This window comes from Pleurodeles waltl, chromosome 3_1, assembly GCF_031143425.1.
Source record: "Pleurodeles waltl isolate 20211129_DDA chromosome 3_1, aPleWal1.hap1.20221129, whole genome shotgun sequence".
Taxonomy (NCBI): Eukaryota; Metazoa; Chordata; class Amphibia; order Caudata; family Salamandridae; genus Pleurodeles; species Pleurodeles waltl.
In genome coordinates this window covers 1,997,377,734-1,997,403,042 of record NC_090440.1, presented here as the reverse complement: position 1 = coordinate 1,997,403,042, position 25,309 = coordinate 1,997,377,734, and the positions used below count along the sequence as shown (strand labels likewise).

The window sequence follows — 25,309 nt, the reverse complement described above, 5'->3', positions numbered from 1 at the left end:
TGCATGCATAAGCACATTTTACTAAATAATGCTTCAAAGAAATGGTACCTAAATTTCACAGTAGTTTATCAAAATGTTTTTTCTGTAGTTGCATTTTTGTGAAGATTTTATTTTGAAAACAAAAAATCACCAATCTTGCATTCAAGGTTCTGCAAAAGTTTGTATTTAGTTGGAGAGAGCATTCTGGGAGCATTATAGGTAGCCTCATATTTTAAACTTTGTAAACATGTGTGCACACTTTTTTTTACTTTCATCACTGTCTGTAGTGCAGTCCAAACTTACAACATTTTTTTAGAATATTCGCCCTAAAAAAGGCTTTGCATTAATGAACTTTACATACAATTTTGAATAGCATTAATATATGGACACACATTATCTCAACTGAAGACAATTTCTTTCCCTGTTCTTTAATGGAGTACTATCAATTGGCAGCCAAAGGGTATGTGCTGCAGGAGGGTTGGGCCTACTTGTCAAAAGGACAAAATAAACTTGAAAACTTGTTTTCCTTGACCCCAAAAAATATGTCCTGGGCATTGAGCTATAGGAATTCCACACCCCTGGTCTCGGTTCTTTAGATCTTGCAAGTGGTTTACAAATTGGATGCTAGATTCCAATAACTCATTGAGTGCTTCCAGGAACTTTGTTTTGGGGCATGGGAGTCTTTAAATGAGTAGTCCATGACGCGTGCAGTAATTGTCCACATCACACTCAAAGTAGAAAGCTTCACAATCCTCTATTTTGCATCGTCACCAGTGAGGTTGAGGTGTTTGCAGCAAATTATCGCTAGGTCCAATCCTTGCTCTCCTACTCAATCTAATCTGACAATATCATAGCCAGAAGGCAGTATGGTGGCTATATCGGAGTCAGAAAAGCAATCCGCCTAGGTTTCTGTTACGAATGCAGTGTTGGGGCATATGAGTCCAAATGATTGAACAGTTCAATTTTGTTTTTACTAGTTGAACAAGTGTTCAGCAAAACACATCTTAATTTAGGAATCTGAAGATTTTGGTTAGGGGGAATGCCGAGAGCGGTCTTGGTTAAATGTAGCCTAGGATGGAAGAGGCTTAATGTTGCAGGAGTAATGATGATTTCTACAAACAAAACTGTTGTGTTCCAGATTGAATTTAAGTTTGGTTCATAATCAAGAAGCCTTACCAGTTGCTTCAATTGGAAGAAGCCACTCTGCATGCAGTTTCAAAGGACGGCTTGGGGGCTTGGCCTATAGGCCGAGCGCGAGTCAGCGCCTGGGATACAAAAGCAATTGGGCAAACTAAGAGCCTTACTGGGGTCCAACAACCCCTGACACCTGCATTCAGACTCCCCTAAACCAGGTGCCTACTGGTAATAGAAAGTAAAACTAAACTAAAAGTGCCGAAGGCAAAGTCATAAATATAAAAAAACTGGGTCTGGCCCATTTCATGCAAAAGTCTAAATCAGGAGCCAGGCACATTCTATAAAGTAGACCACTGCTTTTCCTGATGTACAAAAATCCAAACTGCATCCCATCCAAATAGCGATTTCTAGTGTTATGTATCAAGGTTTAGTGACTGAGATGCGGTCACAAAACCTTGATATTACACCACCAAATCAAGGTGAATGGTAATGCATTCATTATTGGGAAGGGACCCATGGCACCCCTTCCCCTTTGTGAATGCCGGAAAATATATTTTTAAGAGCAGCCAATGGCCCCACAAACAACTGCCTGCTCTCAAAAAATAAAAACAAAATGTTTATTCTTTTTTTTTGTTTTTTGTTGAAATGCATCCTGTTATCCTTAAAGTAGAACCGGTTGCATTCCAACCAAAATAAATAAATAAATAAATACTTTTGGCCTTTTTGATGGCAGCCTTTCCAGATGGGTCGCAAACTGTGATCTACCTCGTCAGTACTCATTAGGTAGGTCTCTTTGCAACCCACTAGGAATCACAAGTTTGAAACAAAACGTTTCATACGTAAGGGATAGCCATTTAGAAAAAAGCGATTCGGATAAAATGGCTATTTGGAAATTCCTGTTCCTAATCTTTATACATCTGAATTAGGGCAAAGGCCCACAACCGAAGGGTGTTCGAGGGGCTGGAGCGGAAACCCCACCGAGGCCCTCGAGTAAAATCGCACCAAAATGAGATGCAAACAAACGAGGGGGACCGGTAGTGGTGTCCCCTCGACACCACCACGCTTACAGACTTCTACAGGGGATAAAAAAAAGTAACGTTGGGAAATAAATCCTGCAGCCGAAAAGAGGCAAATTGGGGTGCGATAGGGAAACACACCCTCAGTAATCGCAAAGACAAACTCTTGCAAACTTTATTCCCAGCCAAAGGAGCCAATTGGGCTGGGAAACCAACTGAACCCTTTAAAAAAAAAAAAAGACAAGAATTGCTCTGGATTTTCTGAGAGCTTCGTCCCTTTTTGAGAAAGAGCAGAAACTCTGTGGGGCAACCAGGGACAACCTAAAGGTAACGTGACCTGTGTTGACCAAGAACAAAGCAAATTGAGCATCCAGGGACAGCCCGCAGGGGCGACGCAACCTGGCTGCGATCACAACTGCAGGCAAGAAGAGGCAATGCACAGGAACAGCAAAGCAGAGCCGATGGCCAGGGACGGCCCATTGGGACGACGCGACCTAGCCACAGCCGCAAGCGCAAACAAATGCAACGCGCAACAAAGCAGAGCCTGCAGCCATGGACAGCCCACAAGACGACGCAAGCACTGACTCAACCGGGGACAGCCCAGTAGGCGACGCAACGCAACCCGAATAGAGCAACAAAACAGCAACAGGGGACAGCCCAATCGGGGCGGCGTGACCCTGACACCCGCAATCCGAGGGCTGGCAGCAACACAGCTCAACATGGAGAACCACAGCGACAACCAAGATCTCGACATAAAAGAAATCATTAGGCCAGCAAGGGAGGTGGCGGTGACACACAGCAAAGACTGGATCCTGAACCAGATTAGGGAGATGGAGCAAGCGAGGTGCCAACACAGGATGGGCACATTGGTGACAGACCAAGCGGTGCAGCCAGGGATGAGGAGGAGACACGGAGTGAGGCAAAGCAGCAGAGGAACGCAAGCAGAGGGGCCAAAAAAGGGGCAAGAAAGAAGCGGGCGAACTCCCAGAAGCAGGGACCCCAAGATCAAGCAAGCGAGCAAAAGTTAATAATGGTGAGCAAATCAGCGCAATTGTACAAGAATGTTTAAAATCAATGGCGCCGCTGCTATTTGCGAAGACGGGGTGCGCATGACACAGAAGGGCCTGGGGGCAGAACCCGAGGTGGACACTGCCTCACCCGAAGAAAGGGGGCCCCAGCGGTTAGACCATGCCATGCGAGCAATGCCCATCACCCGACCGGGGGGAGGAAGAGGCAACATCTGCTGGTATCAGGGCAACACCAACCCAAGTCTGGGGTGGTGACACTGCAAAAGACAGGCATAAGCGGCGCAGCCCATCAGCAGGTGGGCTGGCCCCGGTGGCATACAAAAGGGGGAGCCTTGGGAAACCATACATGGTAGTGAGAGCACCTGGCCTGGCAAGCATGATTCCATTGGCTGTGAAGGAGCGAATTTGGCTCAGGGAGTATTTTGACATATTCTCACTCCTAGAGATTCAGGTAGAGGGCTTAGACTTGACTACAGTTGACAAGAAAGAAGAAGAAAGAAAGGAGAGAAACAGGGTAAGGAAGGAGAAGAATTTTGATAACTGGCTGGATGGGATCATGGCAAGTATCATAGTGGAAAAATTTCCAGACTGTGCAAAAGATTTATGGCTCCGAGTCAAAAATACACGAGGCGCAGAGGCAATTCACGGGGGACACATGGCTAGATTACGACAAAGGGTTCAGGCTAAAAATGCAAGCTCACCCAGACATGGAATGGGATGAAGAGGATGTAGCAGGCTACATGCACAAGATGATGATAGCGAGGGAGGCCAGGAGCTGGGCAAGTAAGGGCGAGCAGCCCTTTCGTGGGAGCTACCACAAAGGAAGGCAGGAGAAATCAAAGCCCTTTTACAAAAAGCCACAGTACACACAGTGGAGAGGGTCACAGGGTGGGAAGGGAGCAACGCCGGTATGCTTTAAATATGACAAAGATGAGTGCACATGAACTCATGACCCCATTTGCATGTCCATCTGAGATGACGGAATGATTTATGGCCCTCATGAAAGCAGGGCAAACATGCTGTAAATCAACGTTAATAAACTGCGGACAACATTTCCCTAACCAATAAACAGAGTCAGGTACTACTTATATGTTACTAGAATGGGCTGTCTGGAGGGGTTTTAGCTTAGTCCCTCATGGAGCATAGTCTCCTCAGCTCCAGGGCGCACTGGCAAGCAGTGTCAGGAAACTTAGACTGTGTGCAGGGCCTCATGCTTCAGCCTGGCACGTTTCATACAATGCTTAATTTGTAAATAAAACGGTGCCGGTGCCCAAAGCCCTCCTCTTAAAGACGGCTGCTGCAATTAAATGTGAGAACAAGGAATACTGAGGCGGCGTCAGCCTGAAGCCATCTCGGGCCTCTTTAATCCAGTTAAAGCCGCTCCCTGCCCCTTCAGCTTACTTGAGGCAGAAGAATAAGCCCAGACCCTCAAAAATAAGTGCCGGTGCTCAGCACCGGAAACAACAAGCACAAATTAAGCACTGGTTTCATAGATTCACTCAAGCTCGTGCGGGCACTTCAGTTCACCATGTGAGCGACACAACTCCTGGTGCAGCATCACTGATCACGAGGAGCCACGGGATGTTGTCAGTCTTCTGGACCTCCTCCCCCTCCCCCCACCTCGCTTTCTGCACGAGTCATCGTCCCTTGTTCTTTTATTCTCTGGTATGTGCGTTTATGTAAATCACTGGCACTCGGTGATCCCCGCTCATTCCCCTCACAGCCCACGAATGTTTCCCCTTTGGTCTCTAGCCTGCTGTGAATGTGCCAAAGTTGTCATTCTGGGCAGTTCGCCACTGGAGTGAATGTTGTGTCTGTGAATCGCTGGCTCATTCCACACTTGCGCTCAGTTGCCCCTCATAAATCTTTACAGATGGGACGGAGCAGCCGCCTAGCATTCTCAGTGCACGACCCACTTAGGAGAACATGAAATGGCGCATTGACAGAAATGATCTCATCGTGTGTCAAGTAGAGAATTTTTTACTTTATCCCCCCTCCAACTGTTTTCTTTTTCTTTCCAGGGGACCTGATGGAGCGCCTTGTGCCCCACCCTGAATTCAAGCTGCTGGGCCTCCGGAACATTCCACAGATGTCGGAATCCTCCTTGGCGTACAGTGCCTTCACGTGGAAAGGGCTCCTTCGGCACCTCAGGCAGATGCTGATTGCCAACGCCAAGATGGAAGAAGGTGAGGATGTGTTGGCGGAGCCTTGTAATAACTTCGCTTTCAATGTGGCCCTTATCCCATGCTGCAGGGTGCCTCTGTTTCCCTTGGATGTTCTCCTACCCTGGCTTTGGCCAATTTGAAAGGAGGATCTTGTTCAGCAGTCTGCGGCCAGCACGGCCTCAGGAGACCCTTTCAGCGGCGGCGCGACCAAAGCACTGCGGTTCCCAGAACAAGCCAGGCCCAGTAGTTTTCAGTTCCCAGACGCTTTAGCTAGTATGACTAAAATATGTCTTAAGACTCGCTTCTTCACTGTTAAATAGGGAAATGAACGCAGAACTGTCTAGAGTATTCCACGCGGATTCCACCTTTACGCCCAAATCTTTATAGGAGCTTGAAGCTAAGCTGTGTGTGTTTGGGGTTTATTTATACGATGCCTTTGTGTATAGCCAGGCTTACAGTAGGGCGTCCTGTACCCTAGCCACTCCGGGAAAAAAAAACATTTTATAGACCACATCAGAGCTGGCTACTTTGAAGCTTTAGAGGGTAGTAATATTTTAAGTACCATTGGGCACAATTGGTGTATCCAGCTCCTTTTTTAGCCCCCCTGGACGCTTCTGCTCCACGTGCTCCTAGCCATCACAAGGCTCGGGAGCGTGGTGCCACGTAAACGAGGAAAGCCGCGCCCACGTTGTGTTACAGACACAGCAACAAAGGCAAATGAACCGTCAGGTGGCGTCCTGATCTTGCTCGAGATAGAGCTGTGACAAAGTGAGTGCACCAAAAGGGCCCTGCCTCTCCCCCCGTTCGAGGGCGCCTCATAGGAAGGGGGCATGTGAGTGGTCATACCTACCCCTCCACCCTCCCTCCTACTTGCAGGTGTAGGCACTCACAGCCCCCTTACTGTAGAGAAAGGCAAACCTGGAGCTTCAAACGCCCGGTCTGCCGTTCACTAATATGCTGTTCCATCCGCGGCTGAGTCTGTCTACAGCGCGTGCAGTGTAATGCGATATACTGTCCTCGACAGCTCTGGAAGCACCCAGTTAAGCAAACATTCACTGCACCTGACCTGTAATACATGCTGGAATGGTAATGCAGCATTTCCAAATGATGTATTAAAAATAATCATTGAAGCTAAAGATGCCAATTTAATTTTCCCAGGAGAACTGCAAATTAAATACCATATTACAGGTAAAAATATTTAAATTAAGGATGTTGATCACGTTGCTTGTTGAACGCTACCCACTATGTCAATGTCTTTGCAGACTTTTATCAAAGTACTCTATTACATATTTATGGCACTAACAGATGCTGTGGATAGATGTGCATTTTATTTTTTGGTTAATGTAACCCAACTTTACCAAATAATAATAGAGACAAACAGTACGTTTAAATGTCATTCAAAATAAGTTACAAAACAAGTCAATGACCAGAACAGGTGGTTGTACTCTGCCAAATGACACTAAATCATAACCCCAGTCATGGAACTAGAAAATACAGAAAGCTGAAGCCCACGCAGCAAAAGCTCACAGCCCTGACATTCCAGTAGCAAGATCCTGCCCACAGGAAATCCAGGCAGACTGTAGGTGCAGCTGACCTCCTGCTACGTTAAATGTATGACCCGGCTCTCCCCAAAGTAGCCTCTTTCCATGCTCTACTGAGGAAGACATAAGAGGTGTTGGAGTTAGCCCTACCTACATTGGTGGCCAGGTACAACTTTCTCACTAAGGTCCTACAGCCTGCTTTGGCAGCATAGGAACAGCTGACTCTCATTCAACAAGGTAATTGCTTGATAAAGACGCCTTGGAACACCCCACTTCTGACCCAGGTGGCTCATTACCCTAGGGTACAGGAAGGCTCCAGTGGACCCTACTTTTCTTTGCCACCCATACCTCACCTGAAATTTTGCACCAAACAGAATAGCAGGGCTTTTCCCACTGCTCCATCTGACATGGAGTCTAAAAAATTGGAGGCGATAGGCAAGGTTTTCTCTGCTGGTACCTCACCCTATTTTAAATGAATGCCACATCTGTTGGCTAGGTACACCACCACCTTGTGGGAAATGGCATGATGGTGTCAATCCTGTCAACCCCTTTGAAAACATGGTGAGAGATAGCCAGGATTCCTCTCAGGCAGATCATCAGGACTGACCTGGACACAGTTGACTCAGCCAAGGCCATGTATTTTTGTGTAGCCCTGAGGATGCGCATATGCCTGAGTCCCACCATCTTCTCTGGTGAGGGACAGGGGAGTCTAATGAACATGCCATTTGATGACACTCATCTGTTCAGAGATAAAGCTTACCCAACCCTGAAAAGATTAAGATCAAGAAGGGCTACTTCCCAGTCATTAGGTCTGGCGTCCACAACCTGAGACTAAAGACAGTTCAGGAAGCTTCAGCTTTTCGAATTGTTGTGTCTTTGGTTAGCCTCAGCCCTCTCAGCTGGTCCAGAAACGTAACTAATTTCTGAGGCAATATAGGAGCAGAGGCAAAAGAAAAGTCAGACAAGCCCACTAACATCCCTCCTCCTCCTCTCCTGCACCATCTGGAAAGCTGCTTTAGTTTCCCCTTAAGGGAACACACATGGCCAGTTGAGGGAAGTTGTCTTTATTTTTTACAGGCCGAGAAGGCCTTTTTTTCAGACTAGTGGGTCTTGCAGGTGATAGAAAATGTGTATTCCCTTCCCTTCCTTACCAACAGTCAACTCCTAAAGTCCTTCCCTGCAGTCCTTATTGTGAGAGGACAACCTTGGAATCCTGCAGCTGGAGGTGACAGCGTTTTTGCGGATAGGAGCAACGCAGTTGGTCCTGGAGCAGGGGTTTGGACAGGGATGCTACTCTCAGTATTTCCTGGTTCCCAAGAAGACGGCGGTATGTGTCTGATCTTGAACCCCAAGATCTCTAACTTTTACATTCACCAGAAAATATTCAAAATGTTGTCTGTGTATCAGGTGATTTTGGTGCTGTAATCAGAAGATTGGATGGTGTCTTTAGACTTCCAGGGCACATATTTTTACATATCAATCTTGCAGTCATACAGGAGGTAGGGTCAACCCACCAAATCTGTAGGCCTCCTATTGGGACTAACATCAGCACCCAATATTTTCATGAAGGTGCTGGGAGTTGTTGTGTCACATCTGCATAGGTAGTGGAGTTCTGTGTTCCCACACCTCGATGATTGGCTGCTTATGATGGACTTGCTCCCTTTGGTGTCGGATCACTTGAAGGCCACAGCATCCCTGCTGTTCAACCTGGGCGTTACAGTCAACCTGCCCATTTCTCACCTAAAGCCCTGTCCACACCTCCTATTTAGAGGGGCAGTAATAGATGCAAGCTTTTTGAGCGTCTTCCCTCTTCCTCAAAGGATCCGTGAAATGTTGGATATGTAGGCAGTCTATGCCGATTGATAGAATCATTTTGTGGTCATTCTATTCCAGTTGAAAGAATCATCTTGTGCTATGATGTGCAGAGCAAAATACAGACCCTCTGAAGGCATACCTGTCTGATTTGTTGTGCTTTTGCTTTTCTTTAGTCCAGCAAGGTCGTGCAGTGGGCTTTTTTAAAGACTCTGTTGCTACTTTTCAGATTTCATTTGTATTGCTGAAAAACCATCCTTGTTTAGGTCCCTATTATTCTAAGGTTTTTGAAGGGGCTAACATGTTTTTGTTTTCGCCTACACCCATTGTCATGTGCTAATGTGATCTGAATTTGTTTTTGACTTTTTTGATGGGAATTCCTTTGCACTTCTGCACAGTTTTTGGTTGTGTTTGTTGACCTAGAAAATTATTTTTCTTGTGGCCATCACTTCAGCTTGTCACATTAGTGAGCTGCAAACTGTATATGCACACCCTTCACTTGCTTTCACCCAAACTTGTTTTGAAGACTAAAGCAGCTTTCCTGCCTAAGACGGTGAATGCTTTCCATCTGAGGCAGTCCATTACTCTCACCACATTGTTTCCTCTATCCCACCCCACCAAGAAAGAGAGGCTATATTGGCTGGACCTTTAAGACATGGTCAGTTATTACGTTAACCAAGTGAAGGAGATCAGGTATAAAAACCATTACTTCATTGGGTATGTGGATCACAAACCGAGAAAGGCAGTTCAGAAGAGGACCTTCTCACACTGGATTGTTTTCTGCATTAAAAACAGTTATGCAATTGCTAAGAAGGGACCGCCAGAGGGAATCCCTGTTCACACCACCAGATTGAAGGCTTCAAATTTGGCATTACTAAGGGGGAGCTCTTACTGTGGAGATTTGTCGACTGGCGACATGGGATTTCTGTCAAGCCTTGCTGCTTGGATTGGAAATAAGAAGAGATGGCCATTTTGTGAATTCCATGCTGCACAATTACTTTGTCTGACTACTCCTTCAAACCCACCCCCTCGGAGAGGTACTGCTATAGAATCTGTTCAACATTTTGGGAGTCTGCAATTAGAAGTATCTATCAGAAGAAAAAGTTACATGCATTTGGTAACAATTTGTGCGTGGTATGTGTGGCTGCAGATACCATGATCGCAGACTCCTGCCAACTAGTGTTGGACTTGAACATTGCAAGTTGATTTTCGTTAAAGTTTTGAGTCGCAGGATTTTGTCTGACTCTGGCCTCAGTGCACAATGCTAATGGGCACTGACATTACCTGAGATTGTTTTTGTCCGCCATTGGGTTTGGATGTGTTAAGTTAAAGATCACAGCGACTTCAAGCCCCGCTACAACTGTGCAGCTCCGGCGACCGGTAAGAATCACAGCACCCATTCTACAGTACACTACCCATGACCACAATTGAATCACTTGATGCTGGCAACAAACAGCTCGGACTCCGACAGCCCCAGTCCCCTTTGACCACTGAGGTCTTCTCCTAAGAGAATGTCAGCAGATTGACTGCACACGTTCTAGTTCTGCCCTTAGTGTATTGCCAAGTAACCCTAGGCCAAACACCATGAGGTCTGTAACCTCTTTCTCTCCCCAGATCACAAGGAGTCAACTTGCAACTGCTTCCATTGCAAGAACACTTTGAGGTACTGGAGAGAAAGGTGCTGGGCACAACTGAAAATGTAGCATGGTTTGTTATCTAATACACCATACAGCATTGCTACCCTACAGACTTGTATTGCAATCCTGCAAGAGGCTCGTAGATCTAGTACTTGTACTGCTACACAGTCAAGTGGAAAGGTTTTGTCCACTACTGCATCTCCAAGCAATTATACCCGTTAAAAGTTAAAGTGCAGGATATAATTTCCTACCTTTTGTATCTACGTAAGGCAGATGTAGGTTATACCTCTATAAGCCTACATTTAGCAGTTGTAGCTGCAGACAGGCAGAACAGGGGACTCTGATTCCTTCTTAGGATTCTTCTAGTCAAAGTCTTCATGCAGCAGGGTCTCAAGACGGTGATACCCCCAAGGACACTTCCAAGCACCCACCTGGAACATTAATGTAGTTTTCACAAGGCTCCTGGGGCCGGCCGTTGAGCCTCTCCTCATGTCATTTATATCTGGAAGCTGGCCATTCTTGTAGCTATAACTTTTCCCAGGCAGTTCAGTGAATTACTAGCTCTTACTCTTCAAGAAACATTCATTCAGGTACACAAGGGCAGAGTAGTCCTTAGAACTAATCACAATTTCTTACCTCTAAGAGTGTCTCAACTTTTCAAGGTAATCACAGTATTGCACTCCCCATTTTCTTTCCACAATCTGTTTCTGTTCAGGGAAGAGCACTACACACTTCATATATTAAAAGGACACTCATGTACTATATTAATCAGACTGAGGGCCTGATCACGAGTACGACAGTCTATAGGACCATCGCACCCATGGTGGTGGTCCGACTGCCGCCTCTCTGGCGATCTGACCACCAGATTACGATGCTGGCAGTCGGACCGCCACAACACCCTGACACTGCCAGGATCAGAGATCCCACGGTACCGGCAGAGCGGAAAGCCATGGTCAAGCATGGCGGTGCCCATGGCAGCACCGCCGTGCTGATCACAACTTGCCTTTTCGGTAGCCTTTTCATGGCAGCATCACTGCCATGAAAAGGCTGGCGGAAAGGCAGAGATGGGGCCACAGAGAGACCCCTGTGCTGCCCATGCCTATGTTTGTGGGCAGTGTAGGCCCCCCCCCTATTGGCACACTCTGAATGTGCAATGTCTGCAGTTGCTACAGTGCGCATTCCGACTGTGCTGGCAGTGCAGATAGTGCAGCAGCGTTGCCCTCTGCTCTCCCTGAGAGCCGAAGCCAATGGTGTCACATTCTGTGCCACCGAGAACATCGTAATACGGCAGTCGAGAGGCTACTGGCTTGGGGGCCACTTCTCGACCATCGTAGTGGTGGTCCGACGGTCAGAACGCCACCATCATAATCAGGCCCTAAGTCTTTTTATGACACTAACATACTTTTTATTGGTTTTGCTAAATGCTATGTGGGTCACCTTATTTCTAGAGAAAGTATGGAAAGATGGATTGTCAAATGCATTCAAACATGCTGCATCTAGGCTAAATGTGTATACCCTAGGAGGTACACTTTACATTTTAATAGGGAGCCACCATGGGCTTCTTAGGTAACATCCTCTTAACTGATCTCTGCAAAGCAGCTGCTTGGTTCACAAAGCACTGCTCTGTGGAAATTCTAGCTCACCAACAAGCTATGGTTTCCTAAATTGTATTAAGGACTTTGTTCCAAATATCTGCATCGACTGCCTGCTAGCCACCAATTGGAAGTCACTGCTTTACAGTTGATGCAAAACATGTATCTACAACAATTAATGCTATGAATGTGAAATGTTACCATGTAAGCATCTGTTCGTAGCAGGTAGTGTTGTAGATTCGTATGCACCCACCTTCTTCCACGAAGCTGACAGTGATAGCACATGTTTTTAATTAAGTACACCTTAAATAGAACTCCTCTTAGAGCTCGCCACCTCTTGTAATGGCAGAAGTCTTGAATCTTGCTTTGGCTCCTGATTCTCCAAAGTACCCCTCCAGGAGATGTCAGTCACATCACCAGGAATTGAATGGAAAGACATGATTGTTCCCTGTCATTAGAGGGTGCATTTAAAGCTGTCCATGACATAATAAGTTGTGTATTTTGTACATGGGAGTAAGTAAATCTAAAATATGCTATTAGGATATAGCAAGTTATAAAGGTGTTCTGTCACCATTTTGTGGAATGAGGTGTTCAGTCCAAAATCTGTAAGATGCTATTCAGCCACTATATCTCTTGGACAATAATGTATCTCCGGTTTTCTCACTCTAAAACCACTGTGCCCTAAATCAGCACACATTAGGAAAAGAGTCACGTAGTTTTAACCTTACCCTCTCCCTCTATGACAGCAATCTGAAACCCCCAAAAATGGCTCATGAGTAACATCATAAACCCTTTTTTAGTCTGACTCAGTTTCCTTAATATCGCCGATTTATGCAGTTGCTATTCTTATGAATTACTTGAATTTACAGCAGTGGAATCCCTGTCTAACTCTCCCACACTGCAGCTCCCTAGATAAACTCCCAAATTTCAGTGGTGTCCTGTACCTTTTCTAATCAGCGTCCATCTCCTCTCTCTTTTGTTGTATGATTTTCTGTCATCCTTTTTTGCCAGAGATTACCCTCTTTCTGCCTTGCACTGAGAGTCCTGCATTCCTCCCAAGCACATACTTCTTGTAATGAAAGAAAGAACCTAAAGCTAACACTTTCATATTCTTAACGTTTGCAAGAAGACCGCATTGCTTAGATTGCATCTCACCTCTGAAAATTATTACCAGCGATTTTGTTCTAGAATATTGTTTGAATGTCATGTTTTTCAAAATCAAGTATGTGGCCGGACCTTTTTCTTTGACTTCTTCCAGGATGGCAATGCACATTTGCTAATATGGTTTTTGGGAGTGTGCCTTCTGGCAGCCTTTGGACCTATCTCTGTAGCACCTTTGATAGTGAAACATTATCTTTCTTTCTTTTGCCACTGTTCCATGATTAGCTTGGGATTCCTTCCCTTGGGGTGGGGGCACTAATTGCAATTTATTCCTCCAAGATCTGCCATCTGTTTCTCGAGCACTACCTTCCATTATCTGATAGAGACATTAGCCGCAGATTCCTTATCTTAGAATTCTCCCCCAGGCATCAGACTGGATCCGGAAACTTTTCTTCAGCAGTACCCCTGTGCATCAGTAGAGGGAAACTTTTCTTCAGCAGTACCCCTGTGCATCAGTAGAGGGCGTCGTGCAACTCCGTAGCGGCACCAAGGTTAAAGAGTGAACCTTCTTGTTTCATCAGTGTTAGCAGTGTGCCATCTACCTTAGATTGTGTCTACTCTTTTTCACTCAGTCTGGAGCTATTTTGTCAAGATCTTGAAATACAAGCCCCATCTCTTCTCTGATATTACCAGAATTCTATTTCAAAGAACTCCAAAGAGCCGCCATTATTCTTAGATTGTCTGCATTGTTGGGTCCAGCATAGCTGGAGAACAGCAATAATTGCCCACTTTCTGCTCATCATAAGAAAAGATATGCGGCGTAGTGGAGCGTTTTGTTCAGTAGACATATTCAAGGTCTGTTTTCTTTTGCATCATTTCTCTGATAAATGTTTTAGCCCCCAAATGAAGCACTATGTGCCACCAGCAGGTATCACAGGGTTCAACCTGACCACCAGCAACGGCATCAACGACAGATATCTAAACAACATTTCCAGTATAGACAGGGAATGCCTATGAGAGATGAAAGAAGTCATTAACTGTAGCAAGAAAAGACCAGCTGGGCTACATTTCTGTGAGAAGCTCCAAAAAGAGTGAAATGCCTATCAGGAATTACACTCCATATATTTGTGGTTCTACAGAGGTCATAATGCATTTTCAGGCGCTACTGGGGCAAAACACTGGATATGTAAAAGGTGAACTGTATGACACATAAGTATAAGGTCCATATGCTAAAGGAAGACTAGAACCAGAAAGGACAATATGATGTGCATGGTCCAAAAACATGGACATGATTTGACAGTGTGAATACCCCAGTGTTTTTTTTTTTTTTTTTTTTTTTTTTTTAATGAAGTGCTGGATGTTGAACTCCAGCAAGGCAAATATCATCAGTACTGTGGTCAGTGGCTTCCTGCATTCCAATAGCTATGTATGCAAAGCTATGCTTTAACACGTGAAATCAACACTCAACGGAGCTGGGAAGACCAGTTGACATGGACACATTGTATCCCTTCCCCTCACAGATAAACAGGAGAAGTATCATGAAGGATCATCATCTACACCAGCCTTTGCCTACACATATAATTTTCACAGATGGTTTCAAGGCTGCAGTGAACACTTTGCAGACTTGCAAATTCAGGCAGCATGGTTTTGAAAAACTCACATTACAAGAACATGCTGATGCACATTGCACTTCATGTGGCTTTGAAATCGGTCTTCCCTGAATGAATGTCAACAGAGTCCTTATACATACAGGCAATTCAACAACAGTGCACTGCCTCGACAGATAGTGGGGAACCAGGTAGAGGATTCTTTTAAATGAAGCACAGACATATGGCATTAGGTAGTTGGCACGAATATCACTATTAGGGGGATGCATCTGCCAGCTGTAAAAAACTGCCAAGCACACCATTATAAGCAGACACACTGCAAGAGAGTACAAATGGGTTATCAGTTGATTCTCTTCACGTCAACAGTTTTGCAACACGAAAAGCTCAAACTGGCAAGGTTTTGTATACAGGTTAACGGAGCCAGGATCCCTGTGAATATTATGGTTGTATTGGTGCAAATAATTATTTATCTAGGAACAATTGTTTATTCAAGTTTTGCAAAAGAAGTGGAAGAAGAAGTGGTTGTTATCCTTGCAAATGAAATACAGAATGTTGGTCTCTATTAAGAGTTAGTTACAGAGGCAGATATCGTAGCTTCTGTGGTCAGTGGCCTCCTGCAATAATTCTAATAGCTGCCTGCAAGGCGACATAGGAAGCTCCTGGAACCAGCATAGGACTGGCTCACTACATCCCTCTCCACTTCGGATGTTGTCTTGCAACCAGTTTGAAACATCCTCTGGGTTTGCCGCTCAGAGTCCACTAAACACACAAAATCTTTGAGCCAGCAGCTGGGTGTCTGATTGGGACACAGACATTACTGCTGGCTCCGGGGAGAGTGGTGTCCCATGGCTCGCCACTGATGGATTGGACCCTGTGTAGGCACCCTTTGGTGGTTTGGGACCACCAATATACTGTTGTTAATGCTGAGGTTGTGAGATCGGCCTCTCCTATTCTTCCTCTCTCCTTCTCTGATATCATTCAGTTGAATTAGATTGTGCACCGGAGCCTGCTCAGTGGTGGGACGTAATGGTTCAAGTGTTTCTGCGCATCTTCATCTGGAGATCAACTTGAACCAGGAAACATTCCGGGATTCCAGGTCACATTGCTCTTACAGCCATCACCATACTCCCTTTTATGTTTGTTAGGTCCATGATCGATTCTATTATGGGATGCAGAATTTTCCACAACGATGCCTGTCTTTTAATAGTGCACTGTCATCTGCTTGTAGACTTGTGGGGGCAGCTCCCTAATGCCAACCAGCCTTGATGTTGTTTCTCTGTGTCACTGCTTGCTAGGGCATTTAGGCCCGCATTACAACCTCAGCGCTCTTCACAGAAGACCACCGAGGCAGTGGGCGCCAGAATACCGCCAGTGCGGGCAGTATTTCTGGCTCCCTATTTCGACTTTTCTGCTGGGTCAGCGGAAAAGTCACATCAACATTGCTGCCGGCTCGTAATAGAGCTGGCGGCAATGCTGATGTGCAGCGGGTGCAGTAGCACCAGTCGCACAAAATGCGCTATGGGGCTATGTCTGGGGGCCCCTGCACTGCCCATGCCAACTGCATGGGCAGTGCAGGGGCACCCCAAGTCTCCCTTACCGCCAGCCTTTCCATTGCGGTGTTTACCACCATGGCCAGGATGGCGGACGGGGATAGTGGAGGGGCCGGCGGTATGGCCGTGGCTATTGCACCACGGTCATAATAGCTGGCGGAACACCGCCAGCCTGTTGGCGGTGTTACCGCCAGCTTACTGCCGGCCACCAGGGTCGTAATGAGGCCCTTAGTCTGGATAGTTATCACTATGGAGATGGTGAAGTGTCCCTACTGGGATGACCGAAGAGTAGGATAGCCAGTGTGCACTGTGTAACAGTGTGGTGCGTTCCTATAGAGTCTCCGGAATGTTTTTAGGGTCCATTGTAGGTCTTCCCCTGGGCTTTCTCCTATATACAATGCTTTATTAAGCACTCACATAAAGCATTTAAAATCCTTATTGGCCTGCAGTTGTTGGGGCAGAATCTTGCAGTGACAGATGTTTAGTTGATGTAGGTAGCTTTAAATCTCCTGCCCTTGCATGGGAGAACATTCTTACTTCCTCCAGCAGGCCATAGAAATGTATGTTGGCCCAGGGTGCACAAGGTCTCTCAGTGATGATAGAGGCTGTTCAACTGACAGGCGGCACTTTCGTTGACTGCCTCCTCTACAGCCCAGTCCATTCCCAGGAACCACATCTTCTCTCTGTCTGCCTTTAGTGTAGCCATGCCTTACTGCACTTGGTGACCAAGCATTTCTATGGTGTCTTGCAGTGATCAGGAGATTACCAGGCATGAGGGACCATTCTGTTGTCATACTCAGTTCTGCATAATCCCTCCACAACTCTGTGAGATCACCTCTGTACCTGGTATCATGCACTTGGATCCTGGTCATGAGCATCTTGACCCCAGGGTAGGTCGCTCCCCTGTCCTCACAGCGCCACCAGATCCAGATCCCCTGTTCTGCCTTCTCTTTTGCCTGCATCGCTGCCTGTGCCCCGAGTGTCTGTGTTGCCGTGTGTCTGCGTTCGCGCTCCCCTTTTTTTTCCTTCTGTATCCCCGAGTGCCTGTGCTGTGTGATCGCGCTCCCCTTTTTTCCTTCTGTATCCCCGAGTGCCTGTGTTGTGTGATCGCGCTCCCCTGGTTTTCTTCTGTATCCCCGAGTGCCTGCATCTTCTGAGTGCCGTCCCCCTTGCCCTCCCGCCGTCTCCCCCTTGTTTTTCCTGTTTTTCTGCGCCTTTCGGCACTTCGCCATTTTTCTAGGCCTCCTCGCCTTCGGAGCCTTTTTCCCGCCGCTTTTTTGCCGCTTTTTTCGCCCTACCCGCCCTCCTCCCGCCTCCCAGCTGACCCCGCCTCCCCGGCTACCCCTTAAATGGCGGCCGCTGCGAGGCAGTAGTAGCGACCCTTGACCCCAGGGTAGGTCGCTCCCCTGTCCTCACAGCGCCACCAGATCCAGATCCCCTGTTCTGCCTTCTCTTTTGCCTGCATCGCTGCCTGTGCCCCGAGTGTCTGTGTTGCCGTGTGTCTGCGTTCGCGCTCCCCTTTTTTTTCCTTCTGTATCCCCGAGTGCCTGTGTTGTGTGATCGCGCTCCCCTGGTTTTCTTCTGTATCCCCGAGTGCCTGCATCTTCTGAGTGCCGTCCCCCTTGCCCTCCCGTCGTCTCCCCCTTGTTTTTCCTGTTTTTCTGCGCCTTTCGGCACTTCGCCATTTTTCTAGGCCTCCTCGCCTTCGGAGCCTTTTTCCCGCCGCTTTTTTCGCCCTCCCCGCCCTCCTCCCGCCTCCCAGCTGACCCCGCCTCCCCGGCTACCCCTTAAATGGCGGCCGCTGCGAGGCAGTAGTAGCGACCCTTGACCCCAGGGTAGGTCGCTCCCCTGTCCTCACAGCGCCACCAGATCCCCTGTTCTGCCTTCTCTTTTGCCTGCATCGCTGCCTGTGCCCCGAGTGTCTGTGTTGCCGTGTGTCTGCATTCGCGCTCCCCTTTTTTTTCCTTCTGTATCCCCGAGTGCCTGTGCTGTGTGATCGCGCTCCCCTTTTTTCCTTCTGTATCCCCGAGTGCCTGTGTTGTGTGATCGCGCTCCCCTGGTTTTCTTCTGTATCCCCGAGTGCCTGCATCTTCTGAGTGCCGTCCCCCTTGCCCTCCCGCCGTCTCCCCCTTGTTTTTCCTGTTTTTCTGCGCCTTTCGGCACTTCGCCATTTTTCTAGGCCTCCTCGCCTTCGGAGCCTTTTTCCCGCCGCTTTTTTGCCGCTTTTTTCGCCCTACCCGCCCTCCTCCCGCCTCCCAGCTGACCCCGCCTCCCCGGCTACCCCTTAAATGGCGGCCGCTGCGAGGCAGTAGTAGCGACCCTTGACCCCAGGGTAGGTCGCTCCCCTGTCCTCACAGCGCCACCAGATCCAGATCCCCTGTTCTGCCTTCTCTTTTGCCTGCATCGCTGCCTGTGCCCCGAGTGTCTGTGTTGCCGTGTGTCTGCGTTCACGCTCCCCTTTTTTTTCCTTCTGTATCCCCGAGTGCCTGTGCTGTGTGATCGCGCTCCCCTTTTTTCCTTCTGTATCCCCGAGTGCCTGTGTTGTGTGATCGCGCTCCCCTGGTTTTCTTCTGTATCCCCGAGTGCCTGCATCTTCTGAGTGCCGTCCCCCTTGCCCTCCCGCCATCTCCCCCTTGTTTTTCCTGTTTTTCTGCGCCTTTCGGCACTTCGCCATTTTTCTAGGCCTCCTCGCCTTCGGAGCCTTTTTCCTGCCGCTTTTTTGCCGCTTTTTTCGCCCTACCCGCCCTCCTCCCGCCTCCCAGCTGACCCCGCCTCCCCGGCTACCCCTTAAATGGCGGCCGCTGCGAGGCAGTAGTTGCGACCCTTGACCCCAGGGTAGGTCGCTCCCCTGTCCTCACAGCGCCACCAGATCCAGATCCCCTGTTCTGCCTTCTCTTTTGCCTGCATCGCTGCCTGTGCCCCGAGTGTCTGTGTTGCCGTGTGTCTGCGTTCGCGCTCCCCTTTTTTTTTTCTTCTGTATCCCCGAGTGCCTGTGCTGTGTGATCGCGCTCCCCTTTTTTCCTTCTGTATCCCCGAGTGCCTGTGTTGTGTGATCGCGCTCCCCTGGTTTTCTTCTGTATCCCAGAGTGCCTGCATCTTCTGAGTGCCGTCCCCCTTGCCCTCCCGCCGTCTCCCCCTTGTTTTTCCTGCGCCTTTCGGCACTTCGCCATTTTTCTAGGCCTCCTCGCCTTCTGAGCCTTTTTCCCGCCGCTTTTTTGCCGCTTTTTTCGCCCTACCCGCCCTCCTCCCGCCTCCCAGCTGACCCCGCCTCCCCGGCTACCCCTTAAATGGCGGCCGCTGCGAGGCAGTAGTAGCGACCCTTGACCCCAGGGTAGGTCGCTCCCCTGTCCTCACAGCGCCTCCAGATCCCCTGTTCTGCCTTCTCTTTTGCCTGCATCGCTGCCTGTGCCCCGAGTGTCTGTGTTGCCGTGTGTCTGCGTTCGCGCTCCCCTTTTTTTTCCTTCTGTATCCCCGAGTGCCTGTGCTGTGTGATCGCGCTCCCCTTTTTTCCTTCTGTATCCCCGAGTGCCTGTGTTGTGTGATCGCGCTCCCCTGGTTTTCTTCTGTATCCCCGAGTGCCTGCATCTTCTGAGTGCCGTCCCCCTTGCCCTCCCGCCGTCTCCCCCTTGTTTTTCCTGTTTTTCTGCGCCTTTCGGCACTTCGCCATTTTTCTAGGCCTCCTCGCCTTCGGAGCCTTTTTCCCGCCGCTTTTTTGCCGCTTTTTTCGCCCTACCCGCCCTCCTCCCGCCTCCCAGCTGACCCCGGCTACCCCTTAAATGGCGGCCGCTGCGAGGCAGTAGTAGCGACCCTTGACCCCAGGGTAGGTCGCTCCCCTGTCCTCACAGCGCCACCAGATCCAGATCCCCTGTTCTGCCTTCTCTTTTGCCTGCATCGCTGCCTGTGCCCCGAGTGTCTGTGTTGCCGTGTGTCTGCGTTCGCGCTCCCCTTTTTTTTCCTTCTGTATCCCCGAGTGCCTGTGCTGTGTGATCGCGCTCCCCTTTTTTCCTTCTGTATCCCCGAGTGCCTGTGTTGTGTGATCGCGCTCCCCTGGTTTTCTTCTGTATCCCCGAGTGCCTGCATCTTCTGAGTGCCGTCCCCCTTGCCCTTCCGCCGTCTCCCCCTTGTTTTTCCTGTTTTTCAGCGCCTTTCGGCACTTCGCCATTTTTCTAGGCCTCCTCGCCTTCAGAGCCTTTTTCCCGCCGCTTTTTTGCCGCTTTTTTCGCCCTACCCGCCCTCCTCCCGCCTCCCAGCTGACCCCGCCTCCCCGGCTACCCCTTAAATGGCGGCCGCTGCGAGGCCGCGCAGCGGACGCGCCGCTGGCGCGCCTAAGGCAAGCCCGTCTGCGCCCGTCCGCGCCTGGACCGCGCACAGCGCCCAAACCCCTGGCCCCCGCGCCCTCCGCCTGACCTACGACTCCGCCACCCTCGTCAACCTCAACCCCGGCCGCACTCCGGGCTGCTACCGCGCCCCCCCCAAACGGACCCTTCACCTGCAGCAACTGTCACTTCACGTGCCTACGGACCAACACCGCTCCCGTCAAGAACGACTCCCCCGGAAGCAATCTCCACTGCATCCTGGTCAACACCCGATCCGTCCACAGGCACGCCATCGAACTGTGGAACCTCATCAACTCTACGAACCCGGACATCGCCTTCCTCACCGAGACCTGGATGAATCCCTCCTCGGCACCCGACATCGCCATAGCCATCCCCGACGGCTACAAAATCATCCGGAAAGACCGCACCAACCGCATCGGAGGAGGAATCGCCATCGCACACAAAAACTCCATCTGCATCTCAACCGACGCCGACAACTCACTCCCCGACGCCGAACATCTCCACTTCACGATCCACAGCGACCCCAAGACCACCCTCAGAGGCACCCTCATGTACAGACCACCAGGACCCCGCACCAAGTTCAGCGAAGACATCGCAGACTTCGTCAACCCTCACGCACTCTCGTCCACCGACTACATCCTCCTAGGAGACCTCAACTTTCACCTGGAGAACCTCACCGACAACAACACCACCGCCTTACTGGACAATCTCACCAACCTGGGACTGAATCAGCTAGTCAACACCCCCACCCACTACGCCGGACACACGCTCGACCCCATCTTCTCCTCCAGCAAACACATCATCTTCAGCCACACCACCGAACTCACCTGGTCGGACCACAGCTGCGTCCACTTCATCTTCAAGAAGACCACTGTGCACCACCACACCCAGCAACCACCAAGAAGACACTGGAATCGTATCACCACGGATCAGCTCGCATCAACCCTCTCCCAGAACCGACCCACCAGCACCACCGACCCAAACGAAGCCGCCAACAACCTCACCAACTGGATCTCCGACTGCGCCAACCTCCTGGCCCCCCTGAAAACAAGCCAGCACCAACAACCACAAGAAAAACTCCTGGTTCACCCCCGACCTCAAGGACTCCAAGAAAGAATGCCGCGCCCGCGAGAAGACGTGGCGCCTCAACCAGACCGAAGAGAACATGTCAGCTCTCAAGGACGCCACCCGCCAACACCACCAACGCCTCCGCGCCGCACAAAAAACAGCCTACCGGATCAGACTTGACAACAACGCCCACAACAGCAAGGAACTATTTGGCATCGTCAAAGAGCTCTCCAACCCGGACGCAGAAAACAACTCCATCCCTCCATCACAGGACCTCTGCGACTCCCTCTCGACCTTCTTCCACCACAAGATCACCGACATATACAACAACTTCCCGACCACCGACGCAAACCCCCCCCCCCCCCCCCCGGAACCCGCTACCGACATCGCCACCATCCTCACCTGGAGCCCAACCACCACCGAGGAGACCACCCGCGTCATGAACTCGATCCACTCCGGATCCCCATCGGACCCCTGCCCGCACCACATCTACAACAAAGCCGACGACATCATCGCACCGCACCTCCGAGATGTCATCAACGCCTCCCTCATCACCGCCACCTTCCCGGAGAGCTGGAAACACGCAGAGCTCAACGCCCTCTTAAAGAAACCCACAGCAGACCCCACCGAACTCAAAAACTTCCGGCCCATCTCTCTCCTGCCGTTCCCCACCAAAGTGATTGAGAAAATTGTCAACACTCAACTCACCAACGCCCTGGAAACCAACAACTCCCTCGACCCCACACAGTTCGGTTTCAGGACCAACCACAGCACCGAAACCGCCCTCATCGCAGCCACGGACAACATCAGAGCCCTGACCGACAAGGGTGAGACCGTGGCCCTCGTACTCCTGGACCTCTCCGCAGCCTTCGACACGGTCTGCCACCGCACCCTGATACGACGCCTCAGCAACGCCGGCATCAGAGGCAAGGCCCTCGAATGGATCATCTCCTTCCTCTCCGGAAGGACTCAGAGAGTCCGCCTGCCCCCCTTCAGATCCACAGCCACGGAGATCATCTGCGGCGTACCTCAAGGATCCTCCCTCAGCCCCACTCTCTTCAACATCTACATGACCCCCCTGGCGAACATCGCACGCAAACACGGACTCGACCTAATATCATATGCCGACGACACCCAGCTCATCTTATCCCTCACAAACAACCCCACCTCAACTAGGACCAGATTTCATGAAGGAATGAAGGAAGTGGCGAACTGGATGACAGACAGCCGCCTGAAACTGAACGCCGACAAGACGGAGGTCCTCATCCTCGGCCCCACCCCCACCGCATGGGACGACTCCTGGTGGCCCCCCGCCCTAGGCAGCACTCCCCAACCCACCGACCACGCACGCAACCTCGGCTTCATCCTGGACTCATCCCTCACCATGACCAGACAGGTGAACTCGGTGACCTCAGCATGCTTCAACACCCTACGCATGCTCCGCAAGATCTTCCGCTGGATCCCCACCGACACCAGGAAGACTGTCACCCACGCCCTCGTCACCAGTCGCTTGGACTACGGGAACACCTTGTACGCGGGCATCACCACCAAGCTGCTGAGGAAACTCCAACGGATCCAGAACGCTGCCGCAAGACTCATCCTGGACATCCCTCGCCACCACCACATCTCAGGACACTTGAAAAAACTCCATTGGCTCCCCGTCAACAAGAGGATCACCTTCCAACTCCTCACCCACGCACACAAAGCCCTTCACAACCTCGGACCCAAACTCATCAACAACCGCGTCTCCTTCTACACTCTTCCGCGCACTCTACGATCCGCCGGACAGGCCCTGGCAGCCGTACCCCGCATCCGCAAAGCCACCGCCAGAGGAAGATCCTTCTCTTTCCTGGCAGCGAAGACCTGGAACTCTCTGCCCAGCCACCTTCGCGCCATACATGAACACCTCTCCTTCAGAAGGCAGCTCAAGACCTGGCTCTTCAAGCACTGACCCCCCCCCCCCCCCCAGCGCCTTGAGACCCTTTATGGGTGAGTAGCGCGCTTTATAAATGCGAATGATTGATTGATTGAGCATCTTCCACACATTTTGCTTGATTGCTTCTGCTACTTTTACCCAACTGGGTCTCTCTGGCAACGTCCTCAATATCCATGGCCCTAGAACCCACTATTTTTACATTTTTACTATTTTATACATTTTCATCTGTGGATTTTTCTTGCCTGCAGGCACGTAGTGTTGCTTCTCCAGGTTGTATGGATAGGTAGTCTGGAGGGTTGTCAGTCTTTGGGCGGTATATAACCTTGAAATGGTACTGCTGCAGCTCACTACTCCTCTTTCTATCCTCGGGTAGGACCCTGATGTGCCCTGGAACATGTTTACTTATGGCTTAATGTCTGTGATAACCTTGAAACTGTGACCATGTTCTGTTCCTGCAATATAACAGTGCCCAGCTCTGCTAAGCTAACATTCACAACCTGCTCTGAGGACTGAAGTAGGCAGATTTGGTGTTATGTGGGAGTCGATCTTTGTTCTGGAATGCTACGCCATGTGTTTCACCCTATTGTACTCAGCCAGGGATTTACAGAGAGCCCTAAAGGGTTCAGCCAAGGTTGCCAAGTCGGAATGAATCAGCTGCAGTAACTACCCATTCCCAACAAAACCCTAACTTCTGTGGCAGATTTGGCGCAGGTGCATTTTTTTAATATCATCTGACTTCTCTGGATAAGACTGCACCCTCTTTTTAGAGAAGATCTAGCCATAGAATTCCACTTGATTTCTGAAAAATGTACCTTTCTCCTGGTTGAACGAGAGTCCTAGGTCTGACAGTATTTTCAGCCAGGCTGTTAGGTGGCAATGGTGTTCCTCAATTGTCTTTAAATATATCAGGATGTCTGCACTTATATGCAAAATGCTCTCCATCCCAGAGAACATTTCATGTTTTGCTTTCTGAAATACATTTGAAGAGGAGAATTTACCAAAGTTGAATCTTTTTTTATTTTCAAAGCTACAAGTGAGTTCAGACAGTAGTTATGTGCCGACTTGCTTAACCTAATAGCAGCTGGTGGGAGCTGGCATTAAGATGTACTTTGGAAAACCACTGGACTCTGTTTAAGTCTGCTGTATTTTCATCCATAATTAGCTTAATGTGTTTCCCATATCTAATGGCACAGTCAGGGAGCTGCATTTCAGTACAGAATTGCACCACACCAGGTTGTTTTAGTTTTTGTGTGATGACAACAAGGGGGAGACCCATGGAGTGGATCTAGACACTTTATCTCTGACATCCATCGTCTCTAGTAGTTCTTTCTCCACTTATGCAGCAGATGTAACGGTACCCATCAGAGTCAAAGGGACACTGGCTGTATTGTATCGTCTGTTTGCAGTTTTGTTAGTTCCTTCTTGAGACCCTCTTGACGTTTGATAAATGTTCATACTCTTTCAGTATATTCTCAGTCTGGGTGTTATGAATGTACCTTGTGGAGAATACCAATCTTAGGTTATCTGCTGTGTAGCAGCTCAGCAGAGTTCATCCTTCCTTCGTGGCAACATGGAACTTCGTTTCTGTTGACCTAACTCCAGCCTGCTCAGGCTCATTGTAGATTCCCTTTAGGGGTTGTGGCTTTTGTTCCCAGTAGGCATATATCCATGTATGTGTGGGGTTTAGCTTGGGGCAGGGACTTATGGTATTAAAACTGGTCAAAGTCCATAACATTTACGAACACCACTGTGTCTATGAGGGCTGTGACTGACGTGCTTAGTACTACCATCTTGCACACTGGTTGT

The 25,309-nt window shown here is 49.3% G+C and overlaps 1 protein-coding gene across 4 annotated transcripts in view; it reads left to right on the top strand.

The window, feature by feature from the left end:
* The window catches only part of TUBD1 (tubulin delta 1), a 122,218-nt gene that overhangs the window by 53,056 nt on the left and 43,853 nt on the right, over nucleotides 1-25,309 (top strand). For all 4 annotated transcript variants that reach the window (XR_011201659.1, XM_069226437.1, XM_069226436.1 and 1 more), the window contains one exon: nucleotides 5,179-5,343. Coding sequence is in view for 3 of the 4 variants with exons in the window: in XM_069226437.1 (XP_069082538.1) it covers nucleotides 5,179-5,343 (165 nt within the window). In the remaining variant the exon portion in view is untranslated. The remainder of the gene's footprint in view (nucleotides 1-5,178; nucleotides 5,344-25,309) is intronic.